This window comes from Mirounga angustirostris, unplaced genomic scaffold (genome assembly GCF_029215605.1).
Source record: "Mirounga angustirostris isolate CCGP_5_RB_7025 unplaced genomic scaffold, mMirAng1.0.hap1 SCAF_1, whole genome shotgun sequence".
Classification (NCBI taxonomy): Eukaryota; Metazoa; Chordata; class Mammalia; order Carnivora; family Phocidae; genus Mirounga; species Mirounga angustirostris.
Genome location: NW_026991709.1, coordinates 102,375,525 through 102,403,279, shown reverse-complemented (window position 1 = coordinate 102,403,279; position 27,755 = coordinate 102,375,525). Strand labels below are relative to the sequence as shown.

At 37.3% G+C, this 27,755-nt stretch overlaps 1 protein-coding gene across 3 annotated transcripts in view; it reads right to left on the bottom strand.

Moving 5' to 3' along the window:
- Positions 1-1,279: 1,279 nt before the first annotated feature.
- The window catches only part of IFT80 (intraflagellar transport 80), a 126,097-nt gene continuing 99,621 nt past the window's right edge, over positions 1,280-27,755 (bottom strand). For all 3 annotated transcript variants that reach the window (XM_064585774.1, XM_064585775.1, XM_064585776.1), the window contains 8 exons: positions 22,115-22,179; positions 19,406-19,541; positions 18,840-18,987; positions 17,577-17,748; positions 16,374-16,463; positions 16,100-16,272; positions 11,193-11,316; positions 1,280-2,844 (listed from right to left, as the gene is read on the bottom strand). In XM_064585774.1, coding sequence (XP_064441844.1) covers positions 2,734-2,844; positions 11,193-11,316; positions 16,100-16,272; positions 16,374-16,463; positions 17,577-17,748; positions 18,840-18,987; positions 19,406-19,541; positions 22,115-22,179 — 1,019 coding nt within the window. In that variant the 3' untranslated portion in view covers positions 1,280-2,733. The remainder of the gene's footprint in view (positions 2,845-11,192; positions 11,317-16,099; positions 16,273-16,373; positions 16,464-17,576; positions 17,749-18,839; positions 18,988-19,405; positions 19,542-22,114; positions 22,180-27,755) is intronic.

The window sequence follows — 27,755 nt, the reverse complement described above, 5'->3', positions numbered from 1 at the left end:
GAGATTGTCCTTTAGCTCAATTATACCAGATGCCTGAAAGTGTGAAGCTGAGACCACTCCTGCTTTTGGAACTTGACAAGATTAAGGGAAGGAAGCCTGCAACCCTAAGTGCCCTCACTCTGAGAGACATTCTGGTCCTAGGATATGATGATGATTGGACTAATTATTAGAGACTGGATGGGATTCTAGTAATGTGCCAATATCTTTTGACTCTTATTTTTCAGGTTATGTCTATGATAATGTGATATGCTATTACACACTGGCATTGTTGAAAAGATAATACTGATATTGATAATCAAATGTATTGGGAAATTGATTAATAGCTTCCTATCCTTACCCCACATTGACTCTTCTAAATGTTGCTGTATCTTTTATGCTCAGTCAGGTATGTACCTTGCCATAAAAGATCCCATGGTCAAAGACCAGGGGATAACCTGTGACATAATGAATATATCTGGTTTGAGATGAGGTGTATAGGGGGTGTCTGGTACAGAGCTTCCAAAACCCTTTGAATCTCCTTAGTGATAGGATCTTTGTTGTGCTAATGAGGTGACTGTGTGTGTGTGTGTGTGTGTGTGTGTGTGTGTGTGTGTGTGATGGTGGTTAGATAGCTTCAGCATGAGGACTGGTCAGCAGAATAACCACATGGTTGGAGGGCTCAGCCACCTGACCTCCAGGGAGAGGAAGAGTTCAATCACGTGGCCAGTGATTTAATCAATTATACCCATGTAATAAAACCCTGATAAAAAATTCAGGACAGCAAGGCCTATGAGAGCTTCCTGGTTGGTGAGCACATCACCGTGCGGGGAGAATGATGGTCCTGGATTCCATGAAGAGAGCGCATGGAAGCTCTGTGCCACCCCGCTTTCCCCCCAGACCTCTCCTTTCTCCTGGACCTTGCTCTATGCATCTCTTCTACTTGGCTGCTCCTGAGTTGCACGTTTATAATGAAATTGTAGTTGTAGTTGTAGTAAAGCATTTCAGTGAGTTCAGTGAGTCATTCTAGTGAACTATCAAACCTAAAGGGGGCATGGTAGGAATCCCCAAATCTGCAGCCAAGTCACAAGTGTGGCTATCCTGGGGTCCCCGCATGTGGCTAGCAACTAGTTAGGGATCCTGTCCTCTAGTTCGTGGGACCTGACGCTAACTCTGGGTAGTATCAGAACTGAATTGTAGAACACCTTGTTGGTATCAGAATTGTTAGAATGCAGACATATTTCGTTATATTAACTTTTTAAATTGTAGTAAAATAAATATAAAATTTACCCTTTTAACCATTTTTCTTTTTAAACTTTTTATTGGAATATAACATAATGTAAAACATATAAATAAGTACAACTTATAAGTAAACTGCTCAATCATATTTCACAAACTGAACTCACTCTTACACCCAGCATCTGGATGAAGAACAGAATATTTCAACATTCCAAAAAAGAAAAGAAATACATTAAAAAGACAGAAACATTTTCATAAAAGAAATCTAGATATATTCATTAAAATGGGAGTGAGAGAGGTAGTCACTTTCCAATACATACGCATACACTCAGTCCATAATCTACCTTTCCAAAATTTACTTCATGGAGGATTTTCTAAGGAGTATTTGTGTTAATGTTCAAAAGCTTTTGTGGCAATAATTTTAGGACATACTGAATTAAGGTAGTCAAAAAGGTTTATCATTTAAGATTTTCACAAATTCAGACTCCAGGACCTAACGCCTGAACATTCTCAAGTCAAGGAGGAATGAGGAAAATATTTCTTGTCCATCCTAGATATATGTCTAAAAAATTGTAAGATATATATATATAACAAAATTTACCACTTTAACCATTTTTAAGTGTACGATTCAGTGGCATTAACTATATTCACAATGCTGTGCAACCATCACCACTGTCCATTTCCAGAACTCATTCATCCCAAACAGGAATTCTGTACTCATTAAACAATAATGCCCCATTTCCAACTCCCCTCCAGTGCCTGGCAACCACTATTTCTTCTGTCTCAATGAACTTCCCTATTGTAGGCACCTCATATAAGTGGGATCATACAATAGTCTGGCTTATTTCACTTAGCACAATATTTTCAAGGTTCATCCATGTTGTAGCATGTGTCAGAATTTCCTTCTTTTTAAAGGCTGAATAATATTCCACTGAATGTCTACACTACATTTTGTTTATCCATTCATCTGTTGATAGACATCTTTTTTGTCCATGTTTTTGCTACTGTGCATAATCCTGCTATGAACATTGATGTATAAATATATATATATACACACACACATATATATATATACACACATTTTCATAAATCCACCCTCATGTATTTTTCTTATATAAATAAACTTTTGGAACATCTTACAATTTAGAGGTTGAATAAAAATTAATGATAACATACATTTTAAAGAGTCCAATGTTTTATTATCAGAATTAATATTTGTTCATGCTGAAGATTCAGGGATAAAATAATGGACAAAAAACTGGAATGTTAGCAATACTACATAGGTGTATAATAAACATATAGGAATATTTTGTAATTATTGGACTAAAATATATAAAAGATGAAATTACATCAATTATTTTGTGATTAGTCTTTCTGAATGTACTTTTAGTTTTAAATACACAGCAAGTGCTTATACTTAAAGAGTCTGTTTTTTTTTTTAGCATTGAAAATATGATTATCCTTGATTAATCAGAATTAGTTTCAAAAGGTAAAAATTCTTTGAGGTAAGCAAGAAATTTAGTGCCTCAGACCTATATTCTTGCTGGACTGGCTGGTTGATGATCGCTCTCGTTCTTTAGTAATTTCCATCTCAATTTTGGCTCTGATTTTCTCCCAATCTATTTGGAGCTGCAAAAGAAGAAAAGAAGAAACATACTTATATTTTATACCATATTTTGCTTAATTCAAGGTAACCAAGAGCAAAGAAAAATAGAATGATGGTTTCTAAATCACTAGCGAAAAAGAGAGCATGAAAGACAGGTTATGAAATAATGCTAAAAAAATACCTTTAAGAATAAGACCAAACGGAGCAATTACCACAATAAAAAGCAAAGACTCTCATTATGATTCAAAAGACCAAAATCTAGTTGTAGCTATTTATAAAAGGTACATCTAAAGAGTCCCATGGAGTCTTAGGATTCTGCACAGGTGCCTCAGGGCCAGGAAGGAGAAGGTGAAACAAGGGGGAAAATGGACAGGGTCCTCACCATGAGGCCATGTTTCAAATGGGTTAGCGCCTTACCTCTTATATACTGAGGTTTCCAGTAGAAGCCTAGCTCTGAGTAAGGATATAGGAGCATTCGCTTCTCCTGAGCATACTCTGAAAAACTGGCTGCTTTGCAACAACTTGTAAAGTAATATAGACATTGGGATGGTTTAGACAATGACAAAAAGATATTAAAGGAAGCGCAGTGGGTAAGCAAGGCTGGGGGACACACAAAAATAATCACAAAAACTGGTACCATTCTCGTTTCCTTTCCTTTTTTTTAAGATCTCTATGCCCAACATGAGGCTCAAGCTCACAACTGGGAGATCAAGAGTCAGCCAGGCACCCCTGTTCCTTCCCTTTGATCCATGATGCAGTGCTCCCTGCCCTGCCTTTCCCCTAAGCTCATTACACTAGGTGTTAGCAATGGACTCTTCTCTGAGTTCTATGAACAATTTCTTTAGGAAAAAGCATTCTACTGTTTAAAAAAGTTTGGAGGTCACTACTTTAGGAATGTGTGTTCTCTCAGGAAAGACACAGAAAAATTGGGGCCTAGATTAAATTAACTCTGATTTACAATGAAATAAACCCAAACTCCTGAGACTGAGCAAAAAGTGAACTGGTTTCCACCTCCATATAGGGGAACTGAGTGAGGTAAGTATTAATCCAGACTGAGGTACTACATGCTGCCCTGAGCAGATTTCTTTCAAGTAACTGGGAGATTAATTTAACCTTATCAGGACTTCATGCCTCTTTTTTTTTTTTTTTTTTAAGATTTATTTGAGAGAGAGCGCGCACGGGGGCCGGGGCAAAGGCAGAGGGAGAGAGAGAATCTCAAACAGACTCCCCACTGAGCGTGGAGCTAGAAGCAGGCCCATCCCACACCTTGAGATCATGACCTGAGCCGAAATCAAGAGTCAGAGCTTAACTGAGCCACCCAGGCGCCCCCATGCCTCTTTTATTTTGTGCTGAAAGTTGATGGAATTAAGTATGTGGTTCTTTTTTATTCCAATATCCTTCAACTAAATTTTTGTACAGTAATTTGTGGATATTTTGGTCACTTTTTTAAAAAGATAATTCTATATACTTGCCTATAATGTGTAAAATAGATGAATTAAAAGAATCCCTCTTACTCATAGAAGATGAATGTGTGGTAAGATGGAAGTGACAGCTCACTGAAAGGCAGAACAAATATTAGATAATTTGAAAGACTCATTTTTCAATCAGGCCAGAACTTGATATTTTTAAATGGCAAAACACTCATTTCTAAGTCTAACAAAACATTTGCAAAAAGAAAGACAAAACATGATTAATGCCTTGGCCTTCTTGCAGCCTTAGACTGACCTAATCCATCACAATAAAACCATATATTGACCGTGCCCTACACAACACTTGCTCTGTTGCACCAGAAGTCCATCAAGCAAATTGATGGCATCTATATTAGTCACTTGTTACAGTACAGATGAGGGTGTCAGTTGATAGCTATCCTATTGAAAATAAACGTTTCACTTCCACTCTGGCATTAATCCAGTTTTAGAATAGTGTTCTACTGATAATTTAGTTCTTAGAGTATTTTTACTAGTGGGTTTTAGATAAGGATGTACTCATGACAGCTTTCAAGTGACTGACTTCTACACGAAGACACATCTTTTTCTATTATAGGTAGTGTCAGTACTATTTGGCACTTCTTATTCTAGTCCCTGGTAAATTCTTCTTATTCACATAGAAGTAATTTCAAAATCATACCAAATGGCTTTCCATCCTCTATCTCTCTTACTCTCGGCTGAAAATCAGCTTCCTCTTTGCGGAGACTACAATGACCATCAGACATGAATTCACTTAGTTTCCTTCTTCACACAAACTTACCTACATCTGTATCCATCTCTGGCTCTTTCCCTTCCGTCTCAGGCCAACCTCTTCACATATGTCCCCAATCCCATCTTCTTCCACTCCACTGGGACATCTGCCTTCAGTTCTCACTTACACATTCAATTTCCTCCTCTTCACTGGCTGTTCCTTATCATCCTTCCCCCTCAATTCTGTCTCCCTGCAAACTACCACCCTCACTCTTCTTCTCATTCCTGATTCTCATTTTCTCCCCAGAGCACTGTAATGTAACGTGTTCCTACTCCACTGCATACACTTTTCACTAATGCCACCATCAAGTATTTTTAGTCTTCATCCTATATATGATTCAATGACTCCTTCAACAAATATTTAGTGCTTACTATATGCCAAGGATTGTTCTAGGTGCAAGGATTCAGCAGTGAACAAAAAGATAAAAATCACAGGCTTCATAGAAAGATAAGCAAAGATAACAGTGGAAGATATAAAAATATATTAAAACGTGAGAAGTGGCAAGAGTTCTGAAAACAGGGAAGGGAAACAGTGAATGCCAGGGGTGGAGTTGGGGGGGAATGGGTATTGTGTTTCAAATAGAGTGGTAAGAAAAGGCCTCCCTGAGAAGCTGACGTGAAGACCTACAAGAGACAAGTGAGTCCATGGGTATATCTGGGGAAGAGCATGATGACAAAAGGAAGAAAAAGGTCCTGATGTAGAAGCATTCCCTGGACCTTGTTGACCACAGCTCTTTGAAAAATCTCTCAGACTGTATACCATTCTCTTCTGATTTGGTCTCCTTTCTAAATGTTCTTCCCAGTCTTTTTTTCTCCTGTATCTTTTCCCTAAACAACCTCTTAACTGTTAATATGCACCAGCGTTCCAACCACAACTTTTTTATACTTTCCCTAGGAGATCATACCAACTCACATAGCTTCAACTATGCCTACATGGGTCATGACCATAAATTTATTTATCACGTCCTGATTACTCCTTCAATGTTCACAATTATATTTCCAATTGCCCATTAGATATCTCCATCTGGATACCCCACAGGGACTTCAAACAAAAAAATGTATATTTTCATGTATTCAAACTCAAAAGGTCTAAAACTTGTATAGTCTCATGTTCCTTATCTAGATAATGGTATCCCTCCCCATCTACTGTCACCCACGCTAGAAATGAAGTTGTTCTCAAATGTCTTGCCTAGTCAACTTAACCACCTCTCCTCCCACCCCCAAGCACAATGTTCTCTCGATTTTACAACTGATTTTTTTTCTTACATTAATCTTACCCTTTCCATCTCCTGGTGGAACTATTATAGTAATCTCCTACCTGGTCAGTGTCTGCCATGTTTACTTTTATATTCAAAGTAGCAAGGGGAGTACATTGTCTGCCAAAAGTCTCAATAAATATTGAATGAATAAAAGGTAACTACCTAGCAGATGAGCTATCACCTAACAATTTCTCTTAGGTTTTGTGTCTCAGGACCTCATAAGATTATAAGGACTTAAAACCTGCAAAAGAGCTTAAGTAGTAGCTATGCCTAAAGTGGTTTGTCTGAACTACAGTATTGGCTCTTCTTCAAAATTCTCTACTTTCTGAAATTCTGCTCCCAAGCTGTTGGTTTGTTTGTATTTCCACTGTTTTCTCTCTCCTGGAATAATGTTTTAAACATTTCCTGGTTTTTCTACTTTTCTTCTTGTATAGAATATATTCGGTAGAGTGAATTTTATTTGCCAGAATTGCAAATTATTTTACAAATATTTACTGAACACTGTTGTAGACCAGGTATAATGACTCTAGTTGGGGTCTTAGAAGACAGTCCATCTTGTATAAATCCCAGGTTTCCATATTTTAAACTAGAAATGCCCAAATAACATTTCAGAGCTCATAAAGACAAATGTATATGAAACTTTTCACTTAAAAGGTTTCACATTATGCATTGTGAGCCCACCAGAATTCACCACATATCCAGAACAAATTTCTCAGTTTTTTAAAAAAGATTTATTTATTTTGTGTGTGTGTGAGAGAGACAGAGAAAGTGAGAGTGGGGAGGGGGAGAGGGAGAGAAAGAATCTCAAGCAGGCTCCATGTTCAGTGAGGAGCCTGTTGTGGGGCTCGATCTTATGACCCTGAGATCAGGACCTGAGCTGAAAACAAGAGTCAGATGTTCAACTGATTGAGCCACCCAGGCACCCCTAATTTCTCAGTTTTTAAAAATGATCTCTATTTAACTCTTAATTCTCAACTAAAAAGTTTATATAATCAAAATTTTGGCTTAGATAAATAGTGGGAAATTTTTAAAAATAATTTTCATCTTAACATACTACTTTGTAGGGCGCCTGGGTGGCTCAGTTGGTTAAGCGACTGCCTTCGGCTCAGGTCATGATCCTGGAGTCCCAGGATCGAGTCCCGCATCGGGCTCCCTGCTCAGCGGAGAGTCTGCTTCTCCCTCTGACCCTCTTCCCTCTCATGCTCTCTCTATCTCATTCTCTCTCAAATGAATAAATAAAATCTTTAAAAAAAAAAAATACTACTTTGTAATTTCTAGTTAGCTTCCAAATTACATTAATGAGGAAAAAAAGGAGGATACTAGAACATAGGACCATGGGGAGTCAAGGTAACCTATATAGTTTCAGGGTTAAAAAAAAAAAAGCCCTCAAAATAACAAAAAGTCAGGTTGTTCTAGTTATCTCATTTGGAAGATTTCTGCCACTCTTGTGATTGATGTATTACATTTTGGTAACAGTTGAATACATAGATAATAAGAAAGAAGATAAAAATGTTAAGTTTTTGCTCTCTAAAATATAATTTTAATTATAATGCAATCTTTATAATATAAATTATAATAATTAAAAATTTGAAGGTAAGAATTATATTTTCTATGTCCTCCAAAGCACCTAATGTGAAAATACTGAAAAAAATATTAATGGCAAGGATAATGAAGACGAAACAGAGTAGGATGAATCTGCTTAAAAATTATGCAATAAAGTAAATTTAACGTGGGTGCTCAGTTTTAACATATCATCATATTTTCAAAACTATGATAAAAAGATCAAGTGATCGGTGATTCTCTGGGCTGCTTAGCACTGTAGTGGTGGTGGCTACTGTCATATTCTGTGAATTAGAGTGTAGTCCTCGGAGGTCCCAGGGACCCTGAGTTTGTCCCAATAGTAGAGTAAGCTCTCACAGCCCAAACTCTCAGAGGATTCATTTTCAGGACTGAAGTTCCAAATGAAACAAAAAGTCTGTGGAGCATCTATAAAATACACCCCTTTCTGGGCACCCGGGTGGCTCAGTTAGTTAAGCGTCTGCCTTCGGCTCAGGTCAGGATCTGGGAGTCCTGGGATTGAGCCTCATGTCGTCGGGCTCCCTGCTCAGCGGGAAGTCTGCTTCTCCCTCTCCCATTGCCCCTCCCCCCCGCTCATGCTCTCTCTCTCTCTCTCAAATAAATGAAATCTTTAAAAAAAATACACTGCTTCCTACCAAGAAATAGACAACTCATGTCTATCCCAGATCCAGATGTTGAAATTGCATCCAGAAACTCTAAGAATGGCCCCAAAGGCTTTACTACCTTGCAACTGTTTTGAAGTGCAAAAATGTAGATCACGACACTCAGTATTTTAAATATGGTGTGAGATAATAGAAAATATATATATTGGTTTCTGCTCCCAGTTCCTGGCAGAGAACTCCTGAAACTCTTGTAATTTCCTAAGGGATAAGAGCACTAGGAGCATCTTTTGTTCTAATATGTAGTCTTTGACCTTGCTTCCTGACACAGGGTTCCTGAAACCTTTGTAATTTCCTGAGTGAAAGGAGCATCTTTTCTTTTAAAGAGACAACTCCAGGGCGCCTGGGTGGCTCAGTTGGTTAAGCGCCTGCCTTCAGCTCGGGTCATTATCCTGGGGTTCTGGGATCAAGGACCGCTTCGGGCTCCCTGCTCCTTGGGAGTCTGCTTCTCCCTCTGCCCCTCCCCCCACTGCTTGCACTCTCTCTTTCTCTCACTCTCTCTTTCTCTTAAATAAATGAATAAAATCTTTAAAAAAAAAAAAAAGAGAGAGACAACTCCAGATAAGTCCTTGAATGGCTCCTGCATGAGGGCTGGTCACCAGAAAGACCAAGCCATGATTAGAAGCTAGGAATTTTCAGTCCTGCCCCTCAACCTCTTGAGAAAGGAGAAGTACTGAAAATGGAGTTAATGATCTATCACATCTATGTGATGAAGCCTCCATAAAATTCCAAAATACAGGTTTCAAAGGGCTTCCGGGTTAGTGAACACATCCACACTGGGAGGGTGACACATCCCAACTCCAAAGAGATAGGAGCTCCTGAGGTTAGGGCCTTCCCAAACCTTGCCCTAAGTATCTTTTCATCTGGTTGTTCATCTGTGTCCTTTAATAAATTTATGTTTTAAATAAACATAAGTAAATGTTTCCCTTAGTTCTGTGAGTTACTCTAGCAAATTAATCAAACAAAGGGGACATGGGACCTCTGATTTATAGCCAGTCAGTAAGAAGTGCAGCTAACAACCTGGACTTGTGACTGGCATCTGAAACCTAAGGCGGGGGTTACTGGGATCTCTGATCTATAACTGGTCAGTCAGAAGCACAGGTGATAACCTGGGCTTGCAACCGGCATCTGATGGCGGTGGGGTGCAATCTTGTGGGACTGAGCCCTCTACCTGTGGAATCTGATGCTATCTCCAGGTAGATAGTGTCAGAGTTGAGTTAAATTGTAGGACACCCAGCTGGTGTTGGAGAATTGCTTGTCAGCATGGGAAAAAACCTCCACACATTAGGTGATCAGAAGTGAAGTGTTCTGTGTGAACAGTAAAGGAGACTCACAGGTGAATGACTCATAGTAGGGAAGAACTGTGTTTTAACCTATATAACAGGGAAAAGACTGAGTTTCTCAAGTCATATGGCAAATGGATGATGTTGGCTTTAGTAGAAATTGTAGATACCTTCTCCCTACCTTTGTTCTTCTTCCCAGGACTCATCTAATTTACCCTGTTCTTTAGGACAGGTCAGAACATTCCATTTTATTCTGTCTCCAAGAAGCAGCACTCCCACATCATGTACAAGCTCCACAAAAACAGAAGTCATATCTGACTCAGCATCCAGCATAGTACCTGGCCCAGAGTGAGCACTCGTAAACATTTTTTTGAATAAATGAATGAATAAAAGGCTAAGCAAATCAACTGGTTCACAGAATTTGGAGCAAGGCTGCCCCTGTCTTGGGATTACAAGGCTCTTGAGTCTGCATGGCTAGAGATGAACTATTTATTTCTGTAGTCTGAGCCTAGGTGGATCTAAGCAGGTGGCTAACAATAGTCCTGCTCTAGGCACTTGGGCAAACTGCTCCACCTCTCCTTGTGGGCTGCTATATACTGGAATGATTTTCTTCTAATTACAGTGATGAAACCTGAGATTCGGGTAGGGATTTGAAAGGCAAAGGTTTAGCCTTCTTTGGTTCTAGGCAGTGAAGTCTCCCTGGGCGAGGCCCTTCTCCAGGTGCAAACTAGCTCCCTAGAATTTTGCAAAGTGACAAAGTATCCATTTTCTGGCCAATGCCCTAGGTGTTTATGTATTTCCCCTGGAGCAGAATGGGCAGCTGGTGGAAGAGGAAATTCAGGAGTTAGAAACCTTTATCCCAGCCATTTATATTGTTTATATAAAAATATCAATTAGCACCCAACTTTAATACAAATTAAATATAATGAAAACAGACTTGAGTTAATCAAAACATGGCTTTAAGGGGCCTGGTGGCTCAGTTGGTTAAGCGTCTGCCCTCAGCTCAGGTCGCGATCCTGGAGTCCTGGGATCAAGCCCTGCGGCTGGCTCCCTGCTCAGTGGGGGGAGTCTGCTTCTCCCTCTGCCCCTCCCCCTGCTTGTGCTCTGTCTCTCTCACTCCCTCTCAAATAAATAAATAAAATCTTAAAAAAAAAACACAAAAAAACACATGGCTTTAAGATTCCAGAAAAAAATCAGTAGTATAATTATAGAGTCAAAATAAGACTGTAATATCATAAGGCAAAAAGTTATTTTTTGGAGATTATGGTATGAATTATTCCAATTTTGTCTTATTAAGATAAATATGTATACTTATAAAGCATATACATTATCATAAAATACTGTATAATACTTACACCTTCTGCATACTGCAAGTATCGTTTATTAGTTTCCTGTTTACCAAATGTCTCCAAAAACTTCTGACGGTAAGCAAGAACTGTATCAACATGTGTTTTGTATTTTACAGCCAATTCAAGTGCCCTATAATGAGAAACAAAACAGATTATCAGCACTGCTTGTATTAGCCTCATAGAATTTTGGGATAAGAGAGTGGAACAAATGGTCTGTGTTGGTCCCTCCCCACTCATCCCTCAATATGGAACACCATTCCCTACCTCACCCATCTTGCAAATTCCTACTTACACTTCAAGGTTCAGATCAAACATGATCTCTTCCCCCTGACCAACTTCCTTTGTAGAAATAAATGACCATTTTCTTATCTGTGTTCCCTAACATTTTACGCATACTATTATTCCTACAGCACTGCTTACAGTATATTATAATTATTATTTATGAGTCTGTCTCTTCCACAACCTATCCATTTATTGAAGGGAAATCTGGGTTTCATTTCTCTTTGGTGAGTACTCCAGAGTATATGTATGGTCAATGTTCCCTGAAAAATTCATTGAAATCATAATAAAATTCAAATGAATGAACTTACCCCCTATGTAAGTGGCTTAACTATCTTGACCATTTTTTTAAGTCTATAATTCATTCTGTTCTAGAATTTATTTATCTAAAGTCTAAGTTTATTCTGCTCAATATTCAATTAAATACTGATATCCTTTATGTTATAATACAGCAAATTTAAAATATTATAAAACTAAAATTTGTAGATAATAAAAATCTGACAAAACGCCTTTTGCCATTTGATTCTTAGAAAAAGTTAATAGTCATTTAAATTTTATAATCCAATTAATATATATCAATATAACTAAGTTATTTTTAAGGTAATATTTTATTTAAATAGCAGGCAAGAACTAAATGAATTACTGAAATCAGTGGTATAATAGCAAAGACATAAAATCTATATATTGATAATTTGGAGGGAAATGAAAAGATTAATCCTCAGTTCTTAGCCTATTTGTGTATGTAGGTTTTGGACAGCATCTCAGCCCATGATCCTGTGCATAACTCATATTAGTTGAATCAGAAAAATCCAGTACAGTATAGCTCTCCTACACTGTTTACGGTAATCTTGTTTTTTAAAAATATTTTATTTATTAGAGAGAGACAGAGTGAGTGAGAGAGAGCACGAAAGGGAGGAGGGTCAGAGGGAGAAGCAGACTCCCACTGAGCGGGGAGCCCAACGTGGGCCTCAAACCAGGACTCCAGGATCATGACCTGAGCCGAAGGCAAATGCTCAACCGACTGAGCCACCCCAGGTGCCCTGTAATCTCGTTTTTAAGTATGATGTTAAAGCACATTCTTTTTCAAGTTTCCTTGCTTTCTAATATGACATATGACTTCTGAATAGGCCAGTCCTGATTTATTTATCAGAGCCAACTATTGTAAATCAATTCTTTTAGACAATACTGACTACTGACTAGATTTTTTGCAACATGTGACCCTTCAGTAGGACAATCTGTTTCATTCTTAGTATGCTTTGGTTTGACCTAAATAGTCACTCTAATAAGTATTTTAGATATGCCCTGTGCATTAATTGACAATTGGTAGACAACTGAGAAAAATATTAAAGACTTAATATAAAAATTACGAATATAAGTCATGTGTAATACAAATGATAATGCCGAAATTCAGCACAATGATTTCTTATCAAAATATATTTACATAAACCATATGGCTAACTCCAAGGATCAGTATTTACTATCCATCGCAAACTCCTCACAAAGTTCCCTCATTCCCCTATGACTTTAAGTCTTTCAGAGAAAAAGAGGATACATAGAAAAGAATGCAGAAGTACTGCAACATAGAGGAACAAAAGTGAAATGCAAGAAGGCAAAAACCAAATCACAGAGGCTCAAAATATGAGAAATAGAAGTAAAGATGCTTTAATCCTTCTAATCCTGTCCCATATCACCCTTTATATATCCTTAAGGCTCTGACTCCAGTGTGGTTGTGTGAGTGGAGACTCTGGTGAACCAGCCCTTTGGCACCTGAAATATGCCATTTTCTGTTCCTTTTTTATGACTGAACACAATTGGAGAAGGAATTTTTGTTGTGCAAAACCAGAAGTATTCCAAGTGGGGAATACGTAAGCATCTATTCTGGGTTGGGACTTTTCAGAAAGAAAATTATCTCCAAAGAGATAATTTGTTATGGAACATCAGTACATTTAATTATGTAGAAAGAACAGAATTGATGTCTAATACTGCATTTAGATACTAGATGCTAAGTATTATCTATATGATAGTCATTATTATTATAAAATATGCATTATCTGATTGAAGAGCAATAGCTAAAGGTAAACATTCAAATTATATGTGCTATTTTAAATGTTCTCTAAAAGCATACACTGGGTAAAAAATGTTTATCACACAGAGAAGGAATTCATTCCAATTATATAAGGGTTATGGGAACAGCATGTCTCTAGCTTTAAAATGGTTATTTGGCAACCAAACAAATGTGACATTAGATTATGGGGCTGGAATAAATCCATGTATCCTCTCTGATTTAAAATAGAAGGAAGTTATATAAAAAGATTTTATAACTTCAAAATATGATCTTTTACATAACTTGAATGAAGCAAAATCACTTTATATAACTGGTAGAAGTAGAGAAATTATTTTTTATTAATACTTACATAAAGTTTCTACTTCTCTTAACTTCAATTTTTGAGAACAGACTACCACCAAATGTCCAAAGTGAACATCACATAGATGACTTGCTTACCTACAACTCTTCAAGGGCTGTAACCTATTAGTTTGCAGGTAATTTTCCTTTTTCTTTTTTCTTTTTTTAAAGATTTTATTTATTCGTTTGAGACAGAGAGATACAGAGAGAGAGAGCATGAGCTGGGGAGAGGCAGAGAGAGAAGGAGAAGCAGACTCCCTGCTGAGCCGGGAGCCTGATGTGGGTCTCGATCCCAGGACCCCAGGATCATGACCTGAGCCGAAGGCACTTAACCATCTAAGCCACCCAGGTGCCCAGTTGCAGGTAATTTTCAAATTCAAATATGAATGACAGAAGCACAAACCAGCAGAACTGTGCTTCTCAAATGGAATAACACATATTAACAATATGAAATCTGGGGCGCCTGGGTGGCTCAGTTGGTTAAGCCACTGCCTTCGGCTCAGGTCATGATCCTGGAGTCCCGGGATCGAGTCCCGCATCGGACTCCCTGCTCAGCAGGGAGTCTGCTTCTCCCTCTGACCCTCCCCCTTCTCAGGCTCTCTCTCTCTCTCATTCTCTCTCTCAAATAAATAAATAAAATCTTAAAAAAAAAAACCAATATGAAATCTGTTCCCTTCTAAAGGACTTAAACAAATATAGAAATTCAGGGATCTTAAAAGCAACATAATACATTTGTTATCCAATACTTAAATTCTATCTTCCTAGAATTCTAATTAATTAATGGATCTGGGCAATGATCATCAGTGGCTGCTAATAACAGAAAAAGATAGGCAACCAGTCACTGTGAAAATATATTGAACACCACCTCTGATTGAGCCTTACCAAAAGGAAAAAAAAAGTTAAACCTGAATCTAATCAAGTTTCTAGATTCAACAACAATTTATGGCTAATCCAAGGGGCAAAGGAACATGTCAAATGACACCACAAAGATGTAATCAACAAAATCCAGACTATGGGAAACTCTATTGACCCAGTCTCTGCAGTGGGAAAATTACAAGAAAACACAAGAAAGAGGAAAACCTATAGATTAAAAGAAGCTTGAGAACATATCAATCAATCATAATGTATGGACCTTCTTTGGATCCTGAACCAACCAACCAAACAACAAAACAAAACATTTATGAGACAATCAGAGAAATAAGAACACTGAATAGAATTATTGTTAACTCTTTAAAGTGTGACCATGGTACTGTGGCTAGATTTTTAAAAACCTTGAGATACATACTGAAATATTTACAGATAAAGTGATTTGATGACTGGGATCTGCTTTTTAAAAAAATGGTAGGGTGGGTAGGGGTCGAGAGAGACAAAGATAATGAAAGACATTTCAAACCTGGAAAAATCAGCATGCCAATTTTATAACATAGTAATTTCAGGTGTGTATAAATCCTACAGGCTTTTTCACCGAGGGACACATAACTGAGAGAATGAGGGGAGAAACCTCCTATGTCATAGAGAAGAGCAGCACGCCACTCTTTCAGAAAGCAATCTGTGTCGAAGCCTAATGCGAGGAGAAGGCTACTACTGAGCACTCCTCATTTCAAATCCTACAGCCTTTCTTCCTTAGCATCACAAACCTCTCATGGCTCTGCTTCTCTCTGCCAGTCTGACTGCTTCATCCCAATCTTTCAGCAGATTTTTCTTCTTTCACCCACCCCATAAATGTAGTTGATGTCTTCTCACTCCACACATTTCCCAAGCAACTGCGTCCATTCTTCTGGTTTTACTTGCCATCCATTTGCTGATGACTCCTAAATCTACATCCCCAGTTCAAATCTTTCTCATGAGCTCCGGGTTCATTAATCAACTAATATCACATATCTATCTCTTCACAAATATTTTAAATCCAACATGCCTAACACTGAATTCACTATATTCCCTTCCAGATCTGCTAATAGTACCATCATCTACCTAGTTATTGAAATCAGAAATTCGGGAGACATCCTAGGCTCTTTTTTCTTCTTCACACCTCAACTTCTAATCAATCACAAGTTTAGAGAAGGCATAAATCTTCAATGGCAAACTCCTCATAAATAGAAATGTGAATAAATTCTTCTGTGATGTTAGGAAACTATTAAGTACAGCGGAAAATGTAATTTACCAAGTGGTAGATAGAAGAATACATTAAGATCAGTTGGGTTTTAGAATTGATGAAAAACATTTTTATTACCTTTCCCAGTTATAGAGATTAATATTGATCTGGATTGCTTGATAAACAAGGCCAGCCTGAAGAAGTACCATTTCAGCTTCCTGTATGTTCCCACTAAACATTAATATGTGAGCCATTTTTGATTCTTTAGATGGAAGCTCTTTTATAGAATTAATGTACTGAACCTTATCAATCTAAAAAAAGAAAAAAATATATATGAAGTGGATAGTGACAGCAAAATAACAAATTATGGTAAGAAAACCCACAAACATACAGATAAGTAAACATTATTTACTTCACCAATTGCTGCGTAGGCTATTTCTGCAGTGGTCATATCTCTGTTAGCAACTGCCATAGCAGCTAGGCAAGCCCACATGGTTTGCTCCTAAAGTGAAATAGGAGAACAATTATTTCAAATAAGCAGTGATTTAAAATACATTAAAACTGGAGTGCCTGGGTGGCTGACTCGTTAAGCATCTGCCTTCGGCTCAGGTCATGATCCCAGGGTCCTGGGATCAAGCCCTGCATCGGGCTCCCTGCTTGGCAGGAAGCCTGCTTCTCCCTCTCCCACTCCCCCTGCTTGTGTTCCTGCTCTTGCTATCTCTCTCCCTGTCAAATAAATAAATAAAATCTTAAAAAAAAATACATTAAGGTTACATTTTAATGAAAAAATTAGACATTGCTGAGCATGGCACTGAAAAAACTACTAATTTAATTAATTAATGATGTGGAAATTTCATGTGACTACTTTGTTGAAATATATTAATAACAAATGAAGAAATTTTTTTGAATAAAATTTCTTCCAATTTTCATTTCTAATTATCAAAGATTTATTTTTGAACTTCTGACATACTTTTAAGATAATTAAAGGTTATAAACCCTCCAGGCTTTTTGATGTGGTCAAAGAATGTAACTTACAAGGAACCAGAGAAATAGTGAGGTTCTCAGACAATGCTATTATCGCAGATTGCCATCAACAACTTATTGTAAGGGAAACCATTTAAAAGTCATTTTAAAAGTGTATTCTAAGGACTGCTAAGCCATGTAAAATTAAAAAGTTCTGTGGTCAAATATGCCTGGAAAAAACTAGATTCAACCAAGCTGAGAAATGCTGATCTAAAGTAGAGGTTCTTAACCTTAGGTGTACAAACCATCTGAGGAATTTAAAAAATATGCCTTGGATTCATCCCAGATTGAATAAATTAGAATCTCTGTGGGGGTAAAACTTGGGAATCTGACTTTTTAGAAAAAGTTCCAGAGAAGATTTTATATGTGCCAGTATAGAGAAACTACTCATTTAAATTATAGCTTCTTCAAAAATAAATCACACAGCAATATCTATCCCCTTGTATTGCTTATGTCTTCACTTATTAAAAAGAGACATGATCTCATTTGCAATTTTTCCAGCCTTAGCTGTTACCATTTCTCATCTTGCACAAAGATACGTGTAAACTAATACACAATATATACACAATTAGGGATCTAAAATGTAAAGTACCTTAACAAAGCGACAAAGTCTTACAGCATCTTCCCATTTTGAACTGCTTACATATTCATGGAGAATAGCAGGATATGGTGATATGCTGATGTGAACCAGTGAGCCATCAGCTCTTCTTATAGTTACTTGATTTCCAACAAAACTCACAATATGGGGATTTTTACTAAATTCACTGTTGGAAAAAAGCAAAGTATAATTTCTGTTCTCAGCAAAATCTTTCATATATACTAAATTTGGGGAGTTGACCCTTGACATAGATATAAAGTCTCCAAATCTCCAAAATTCACCCCCAAAAAAGTTAACTCCAGGGAGAATGTATATATTTAAATAAACATCCGAATCCAACTTGCCACACACTTGGAGCAAAATAAAAAAGTTTACTGTGGCAAAAACTATTACATATTTGAGAGCTATGCCTAAAAGCATTTGAAATAAGCTTTTTTCCCCTAAGTCTTAGGTAAATTACACAAATGATTTAAAAAATCAGCGCTCATGTTTGAAAGTTTAAACCAATAAAAAATTAAGATGATTCCAAGATTATTTTCTCATAATAAAAAGAGGTGAACTTTAAGAGATTAACTTCTCTTCATTAGTTTAAATACTTTTAAAATGATGCCTCTCTGGTTTTGCTAAAGTTACGAACTGAATATTAAAATGAACTCAAAATAGATTTGAAAGTTAAGGTTTGGAGCTAAGAAGCTTTGTATTCTTATTTTGTCAAGAGTGAGAGATCTTGTTATTTCTTAGAGAATTTAGAAATATATGTTTTTTCTGAAGCCTGTAAAATTAAAAAAAAACCTCTTCAGTAACCTTATATATTTTTTCTATCTTTAATATTAATTTAAAAATTCAATTCTAGAGACACATACAGTCCTGTATGATAATAATTAATAAGTTATAATAATCTGAGAAAGAATAAGGTTGACACATGTTGCATATCACTGAAAAATCTTAAAAATGTCCATATTAAAATCACTAAACCGCACTGAAAAAAACTACCTGAGTTACACTAAAAAACAGTAGGCTTGAAAATTATATTTATATAAGGAAAATTATATCCATAGAAGGAACAAATAAATATAATAGTATTATACAACACTTTCAACTTGACCCCAAAACTTAAATCTCATTAAGCTAGCTTTAGCTGAGCAATTTCGTTGACTGGGTAGAGTGAAAGGTACCTTGCAGGATTGAAATTAGAAGCAAAAACATGACACTTTAGAGTTATTTATCACAATAAACAATTCCAACAGTAAATGTTACCTTGCATCCCTTTCATATAATGTTTTAGGCAAAATGTCTCTGTCCACATAAACCGTATTGGGGTAATACCACACTGTAAATCGAGTATCTTGAAGTCCACAAAGGATATTACATGTATCACTCCATGCCAAAGTATGCACCATTGTTCCTTATTTTAAAAAGAATGTTAATGTACTATTAGTTCCACTATAATAAGTATTAAAAATACTTTAAAAATCAACTGACATACAAGACCCCTTCTAATTCCTGGTAGGTATGACTCTATTTTCTAATTGTATAATGGTGAAAATGTGCAAAAACTCATTTAAAAAAATGTATGGAAATATTTGAGTATTTTACCTAGAACCATTATGTTTTAATTTGTAAGTCTTTCTTTCAATGCTAACGTAGCTGTAGCAGCTAAAGACTTGCTATTTAAGTGGTGTCAAGTAGTTAAGAAAGGTTATAAGACCAAAGCATTATTCACAGATTAATTCAAGTAAATATGCTATTTAGTATAAATATGACAGAGTAGATCTAAGGAAATTCAAAGTAATCAAATTTTAAATGTATTCTAATTATTTTACCAAGTTTGATAATTTGTTCTTCCTTCCCAAATCGTTTCACTGAAGTGATACAGAGATCTCTATTTTTATCAATGAAGGCAATTTTTCTATCATTGGTAAGTCCCTTTTGATCCAGAGCAATTTCCAAAATTTCATTCTAAAATTTAGAAAAAGGAAAATACTCGATTAGTTTTAGTGCTTGACATCAGATCACTTAAATCATTCAATTACAAGAACATTTGTTTATTTAAAGATCAATTAAATATCACTCCCTACTTGGAATGATAAAATGTCCCTGTTAAGTAATTTTAAACTACTGATATAATTCAAAAGCTAAAGCAGTTACTTTTTTTTTTTAATTTACAAGGGAAAGATGCCCCTTAAAACACTATAAATAATGTGTATTTTTTTGAAACTCTGTAAGCTGGGAAACATTTCTTTTTCTTCTAAGATTTATTTATTTATTTATTTGAAAGAGAGAGTGCACCAGTGGGGGAAGAGGGAAGGGGGAGAGAATCATCAGACAGACTCCCTGTTGAGCTTGGAGCTCAACTTGGTTCAATGCGGGGCGGGGGGGTACTCGATCCCATGACCATGAGATCATGACCTGAGCCAAAACCGAGTCAGATGCTCAGCTCAACCAACTGAGCTACCCAGGTGCCCCAAGCTGAGAAACATTTCTATCTGTCCTCCTGTTCTACCTTTAGTAGACAGAGTGAAAGGGTGAGGCAAGTCTGAATATCACAAGAGAGGTCTACTTTAATTAATAAGTTCCATAACAAAATTTACTCTAAGTAGAAAGTCTATGTTTATAGATTTGTAAGAGTAGATTTATGAAAATATCTTATGTTTTTAGGGTTTTAAATTTTATACGTTCTTTCACATTCATTTACTGTGAAACAGGAAACTACCTTGTATTGTAGATACAAGGTACTATACTATACAAGGTACAAGGTACTTTACCTCGTAAAGTAAGTATTCCTATACTTACTTGATAGATGAGAAGACTGAGATGCATATCCATTAAGTGATTTTGCTCAGAAAAACTGGTAATGAGTATATCTAGAATTTAAAATCCAGATTTCTGACTTTAAGATTAGTGTTCTGTCCATATAACAAAGTATTTCTGGTATACTGCATTAATCTTACACTACTATACTAGCTAGTGAAATGAGTTTCCTTATAACTTCGAAATGGTTCAGTGTGGATTCATTTCAACTCAATCCAAGAGGGATTTATTTACTGCTTACTGTCTTAAGACTTGCTAGGACTTTTTTCTTTCTTTTTAGATTTGCTAGGGTTTGTTTTGTTTTTTGAAGGTGTTACAATAGTACCTTAAATGTCCATCATTTGGGCACAGGTTAAATAAATTCTGATACACACATAAAATGTTATACTGTATGGTGGGGAGAAAAGGATTGGGAAAGCACTTTATGTACTGATATAGAAAGATCTCCAGGAATAGTTTATGTGAGAAAAGCAACGTACAGAGTTGTATGTTACATTTTTGTAAAAGAAGGGGAAAAGAACATATATCAGTTTTGCTTATATATAGGCACTAAAAAATCTCTGGAAGGAAAAAGGAGTTTAATAATGGTTGTTACTTATTTGGTAGAACAGAATTATACTGATAAGGAACAGGTGTAGTAGGGAGACTTTTTCCCTGTATATCCTTTTTTATGCTTTTTCATTTCTGAACCTTATGAATGTAATGTTATGTAAATTCAAACTAATAATTACAAAAAGAAGAAAATATAGAGTAACGCTTTACTAGTGGCATTGAACAACAGAGTTAAAAATATATCTAGACCTGAATATATCTCTCATTAGAATAAATAAAATGTGCTCCTTTGTTATTGCAATGCTAAAAATCAGAAACCAATAAGCATCTTCAAGATCTTTTTGTACTGGGGCACCTGGGTGGCTCAGTCGTTAAGCGTCTGCCTTCAGCTCAGGTCATGATCCCAGGGTCCTGGGATCGAGCCCCGCATCAGGCTCCCTGCTCGGCGGGAAGCCTGCTTCTCTCTCTCCCACTCCCCCTGCTTGTGTTCCCTCTCTCACTGTGTCTCTCTGTCAAATAAATAAATAAAATCTTTTAAAAAAAAAAGATCTTTTTGTACTTCTATAGAATTTTTTTTTCAGTTTAACTACAGTGTTGAAACCTAAAGAAAATGCTGGCTAAGGACAGGTCAATGGGAAAACTGCAAGATGTTTAGAAATACAAAACATTTTTATCTACTGATAGGTGCTAAAAGTTTAATCAAGATAGAACATTTTATTGAAAAGCAGTAAACAGCCTGGATAAAGACATATAAGTCAGATTATTTTATCCAATTAATTTGTATATATAGCTTTCCATTACAGAGTTTACTAGTGCTTAGTCTTTCTGACATTTTTAGGCAAAATATGTAGCCTGCACACTGGGTTTAAATATAAAACTAATTTCTAGGGGTGCCTTGCTGGCTCATTCGGAAGAGCATGCAACTCTTGATCTTGGGGTCATGAGTTCAAGCCTCATGCTGGGTTATAGAGATTACTTAAAATGAATTAAATAAATTAAAACTTAAAAAAATAAAATAAAAATAAAGTGGAGGATTGAGGCAATTATTGCAGATAACCCTTAAAAAAACTAAACTAATTTCTATGTTTTTTGCCTTAAAATGAAAACATTAATTTTAAAAAGGAAGTAAGTAGTGGCTATTTACATTAGAAGTAGCTAATGTCCATTACCTTATGAGAAAGAAGCTTGCCATCGCCTAATGGTTTTCCAGTTGATGCCTCAAAAAGGAAGATTACTTGAAAAAAAGTAAAGCATTGTTAATTTATTATATTAGAATTTTTATTGGTAAACTTCAATGGATTATCTTATCCTGATGAGAATTTATTTAACCCTTTGGCCCACAGAGTATCTACCAGCACAGAAGAGCAACAGCATCAAATTCCTACTTATTAATGGGGTCATTTTCTTAGAAAACAGTGGAAATTAATACTTCTTCCTAAAACATATTCCCTAATTAGAATAGTTATTAGATATTAGATATTATGTTGATCCATAAGATCTACAACGGCAAGTCCAAATCTAGATGTAATTTGTAATTTTCAGAACTCTGATTTGGACGAATATAACATCAGACAATCATATTTCACAAAAGAAAAATGTGTCAAGTGTCTACTACTATAATACCAGGCGATGTGTTATGTACTGTTTAGTTCCCTGGGGTCAGTACACAGTTTCCTGTGGTATAATTAGTAATTTGTCTGGTTTTTGTCCTGAGTTCCTGGCAGGGACCTTCAACAACCCTTGGAATTTCCTGAGTGATTAGGAGTGCCTTAGTTATACTAGAGGGGAGACTCTTGGTGAGCCCCTAGATAGCTTCAGAATGGGGGATAGTCATCAGAAAGCCCAAACATATTCAGTGTCCTGACCTCTGGGGATACAGAAGTTGGGGGGTTGGAAATTGAGTTCAATCATGTGGCCAATAATTTAATTAATCATGCCCATGTAATAAAACTCCTATAAAAACTCAGTGTTGCTTCCTCATTGGTGAACCTACTGATATAATGGGAAGGTGAAGTGCCCTGATTTCATGAGGAGGTGCAGAAGTTCTGTGCTCCTTCCCAGGTCTCACCCTATGTGTATCCTTTATAATAAAACTGTAATTCTAAGTATAGCACCTTCCTGAGATCTGTGAGTCATTCTAGTAAATTATCCAACTTGAGGGGGCCACAGGAGTCCCTGTATTTGTAGCCAGGCAGCCAGCAAAATGGGTTGGCCTGGGGGCTCCCTGAGACCTGTGGCTAGTGTCTGAAGTGAGGGCAGTCTTGAGGAGAACTTTGCCTTTAAGCCCTGGGGTCTGTGCTAACTACAGGTTGTTAGTATTATAAACTGATTGCAATACACCAGTTAAGGTAAAAATGGAATAGTTGGTGTCAGGAAGGGTGAGATTCACTGGACCAACCCTAACTCACTGAAACACGTGGTTTGGGAAGAGAAAGGATGAAAGAACAGGGGATGAGGAACCTCTGACTCTTAGAGGCAACAGGATCACCCACGATATGGAACAGCTAAGCTGCAATCAGCTGTGAGAGGTAAAAGCTACCTATGGAATTTTGAGATGATGGATCCATCTCCTGGGAAGCTGGCTCACTAGATGCATAAGAAAATGCAAAATAATAAGAAAAACGGAAAATATACAATCCCGTGGTTATTATAATCTGTAATAGGTAAAATGAAAGCAAGAGATGGGCCAAATACAGATTCTGGACAGTCTCAATTACAGCCTCTAGTCCCAAGGCTCTCACTGAAAGAATACGTTGGAGATCCTGATTCTGGTTAGCCTGAGGTATAGGGCCTACCCTCAGAGCCATTGCCCAAGGAAAAAGTTAGGCTAAAACAAATCATGAAAAAGGCAAAAATAATTAGAGATAGACAGAGAGGAGCATCGAGGTCCTCATCCCAGTAAGGTGAAAATCTAAGAAATGGGATGAATAAAGCAAATGTTGATGGGGTAAAAAAAAAATAGAGGTTGGATGAACCAATGGGAATTCCTGCTGGTCCCCCAACATTGAAGGCCTTTAAATAAATCTGCTTTAATCATCCTAGTTTGGAGGAATTTGGAAAGCCAAATGGCAAAATAACAAAAAGAAACCTCACCTCTAATTGCCTGGGGCTATGGTCCCCCAATTTATCAAGATATGGATTGATGAAAGGGCCAGAGTTTCTTGCCTCAACACTCTGCTGGGGCTTGAAGAAGCTTCATATGAAGCAGTTGTGACTCTTTTACCTGAATGTATTATAGGGATGGATATTGTGCCTAGCTGGGAATGTTTCCCCTATCAAGTATTGTAAAACAAAAGGCATGAAAAATCCACCCCTCCAATAATATTAACTGGACATACAAAATGGGAACTAATGAGACTGCCTGAACATGTAGGCCTTATATCAAACGGTACAGAACAGAAGCTGGAGTGCTAACAAAGATACACTCTCTATAAAGCAGTCTTGTGTGGCGTGTACTGGGGCTTATGACAAAAGTCTGTGAGCACCTCCCAGTGACAGCTACTAGAACTCTGGACAAAGCAATTTCCATTTGGAGAAGCAATTACTAGCTTGCTATCAGACATTAATTGCAACTGCCTCTGACTGAAAAACACGAAGTAAGGATATCTTGGGTGATGTCAGAGAAACGCTCTAACGAGGAGGGCAGTTCTGTAATAGAACAGAAATGGTGTGTGCAGGAACACACCACCAGGACAACGCACGGAGTTACACAGCATGTTCATGAGCAGGTCGACTCGCTTCCCCAGGAATGACTCTGGAACCATGTGAGGAGCTGCAGGATTCTAGCATCATTCGGACAGTGCCTGTAAACAGCTCCCAACAGACCAACAAACAGCGGCTTGGCTTATGGATGGCAGTTTCAACATGAACACACGACACTGGGTTGGAAGGCCACCACTCTGATTGAAAAAGGTAAAAACAAATTGGCTCGGTGAGCTGCACTGCATGCTGTTTACCCTTCTGTCTGGACCCTGACCTACTCATAGGCAGTGGCCAATGGCCCGGCCATATGGTCAGGCAGAAAGGCAGTGGAAGACTGGCCTATTAAAAGGGTGCCCTTCCGGGGCACGGCCCTGTGGAAATCACTATGGGAACCTGAAGGGTGCATTCAAGTAGGCCATGTCAATGCCCATCAGAACCCCCTTCCAGCATCAGAAGATGATTGGAATTGACAAGCAGATACCCAGGTGTGCTCACCTGAGGTGGCCACTGGGTTAATGAAGCGAGTGGACTGAAACAATGCAGAGGGGTTGAATCTAGACATATTCTTTTTGCACCTGCAGAGGCACAAAATGCCAACAGGAACTCTTCTGTCTGCCAGCAAGAGAGATTTAGAGACTGCAGATGGGTATGGGGAAGATGCTCTGGGGGGAGTCCTTGTACATAGCTGGCAAGTCCGACTGACGCCTGTAGGCCTGGGGGCTACAAGTGGGTCCTGACAGAAATAGACACTGACTCTGGGTTGAGCTTTTCTTACCTGGTGGTAGATGCAAAGGCTTAGAGTACTACCAAGGAAGCTGAGCAGAAGGTATTACACTGATTTGGACCATACACTGATTTGGACCACTGAATCACATTTCTTCAGACCAAGGAACACACTCTACAGCCCATCATGTCCAACAATGGCAGAGAGATCCTTTTTGAGAGTAATAGTTTGGTAAAGAATTAGAATGGGCAATGAAAACAATGGTCATTTAAAATGAGGAGAAAGGGAATATAGGCATGAATAACTTGCTTACAAGCCTTCATGAGTGTGTACTGACACTCAACATGAAGGGAGCAAAGGGTGTGTCCACAGTAGGTAAATTCCTCTGCAATTTCAGTGGAAATAGGGAATGGGGGTGAGGAAGATGCTGGTTATGACTATGTAATTATTCCCACAATGGGAGAATGCTTATATGATGGCTATACTTTTTCCTTTCTTTCCCATATCACCTCAACTTTCTTCTTCTTACTACATACAACTACAATTGTAGTTGTAACTATAATTATCAGAAGCAGAGATGATTCCTAGGCAAGAAACTATACTTTCAACTTTTAGGTCAGAATTTCTAAGGACCTGATGGAGTGGGTTGTGCTTCCATTCCAGCTGGCAAATATGGGGTTAAATGTGAATGCAGCTATAGTGCCCAGTGGTAGAGACAGTCCACTAGTTCTTTAGAAATGGAGAAAAGGAGAAATAATATCTGAAGATAAAAGAATGACTACATGGGTATGCAATGGGGGAAATCCAGTATTACATTAATGTTTCAAAGGATTTGCCAAGCAAAAGCTGATATTGTTTTTCAAGTATAATTAGCATACAGTGTTATATTTAGTTTCAAATAAATAAATAAAAAGTTAAAACACCTTTAGCCAGACTCATAAAAAAAAAGAGAGAGAGAGAGGGACAGAGAGGACTCAAATAAATCAGAAATGAAAGGAGAAATAACAAGTGACACTACAGAAATACAAAGGATTATTAAAGAAAATAAGACAAATTATATGTCAAAAACTGGACAAACTAGAAGAAATGGATCAATTCCTTAGCTCAAGTACACCAGATGCCTAAAAAAGTGAAGCCACGGGGCACCTGGGTGGTGCAGTTGGTTAAGCGTCTGACTCTTCATTTTGACTCAGGTCCTGATCTCATGGGTCATGAGATCGAGCCCTGCTTTGGTCTCTGCACTCAGTGTGGAATCTGCTTGGGATTCTCTCTCCCTCTCCCTCTGCCCCTCCCACTTGTGCTCTCTCTCTCTAAAAAAACAATAAATCTTTAAAAATTAAAGATGTTAAATAAAATAAAAGATAAAAAGGTGAAGCCGGGGCACCTGAGTGGCTCAGATGGTTAAGCGTCTGCCTTTGGCTCAGGTCATGATCTCAGGGTCCTGGGATCAAGTCCCACATCGGGCTCCTTGCTTAGCAAGGAGCCTGCTTCTCCCTCTGCCTGCCACTCCCCCTGCTTGTACTGTCCCTCTCTCTCTCTCTGGCAAATAAATAAATAAAATCTTAAAAAAAAAAAAGGTGAAGCCAACAAGAGACTCACTTCAGACCTAAAGACACATGCAGATTGAAAGAGAAGGGATGGAAAAACATTTACGATGAAAAAGGAAGTGTAAAGAAAGCTGGGGTAGGGGCAACACTTATATCAAACAAAATAGACTTTTAAAAAAAAGACTAACAAGAGACAAAGAGGATACTACATAATGATAAAGGGAACAACCCAACAAGAAGATATAACAATTGTAAATGTTAAAAAAAATTGTAAATATTTATGCACCCAACATGGGAGCACCCAAATACATAAAGCAACTATTAACAGACATAAAGGAAGAAATCGATGGTAATACAGTAATAGTGGGGGACCTCAATACCCCACTTACATTAATGGATAGATCATCCAGATAGAAAATCAACAAGGTAACAGTAGCTTTGAATGACATATTGAACCAGATGAATCTAACAGATATATTCAGAAGATTCCATCCAAAAATAGCAGAATCCACATTCTTTTCAAGTATACATGAACATTCTCCAGAATAGATCATATGTTAAGCCACAAAACAAGTCTTAACAAATTAAAGAGAACTGAAATCATATCATGCATCTTTTCTAATCACAATGGTATAAAACTAGAAATTAATCAGAAGAAAAAAATCAGGAAAGAACACAAATACATGGAGGTTAAATAGCATGCTACTAAACAATGAATGGGTCAACCAAGAAGTCAAAGAGAAAATAAAAAAATACATAGAGACAAATGAAAATACAATGGTCAAAATCTTTGGGATGCAACAAAAGCTGTTCTAATGGGGAAGATTGTAACAATAT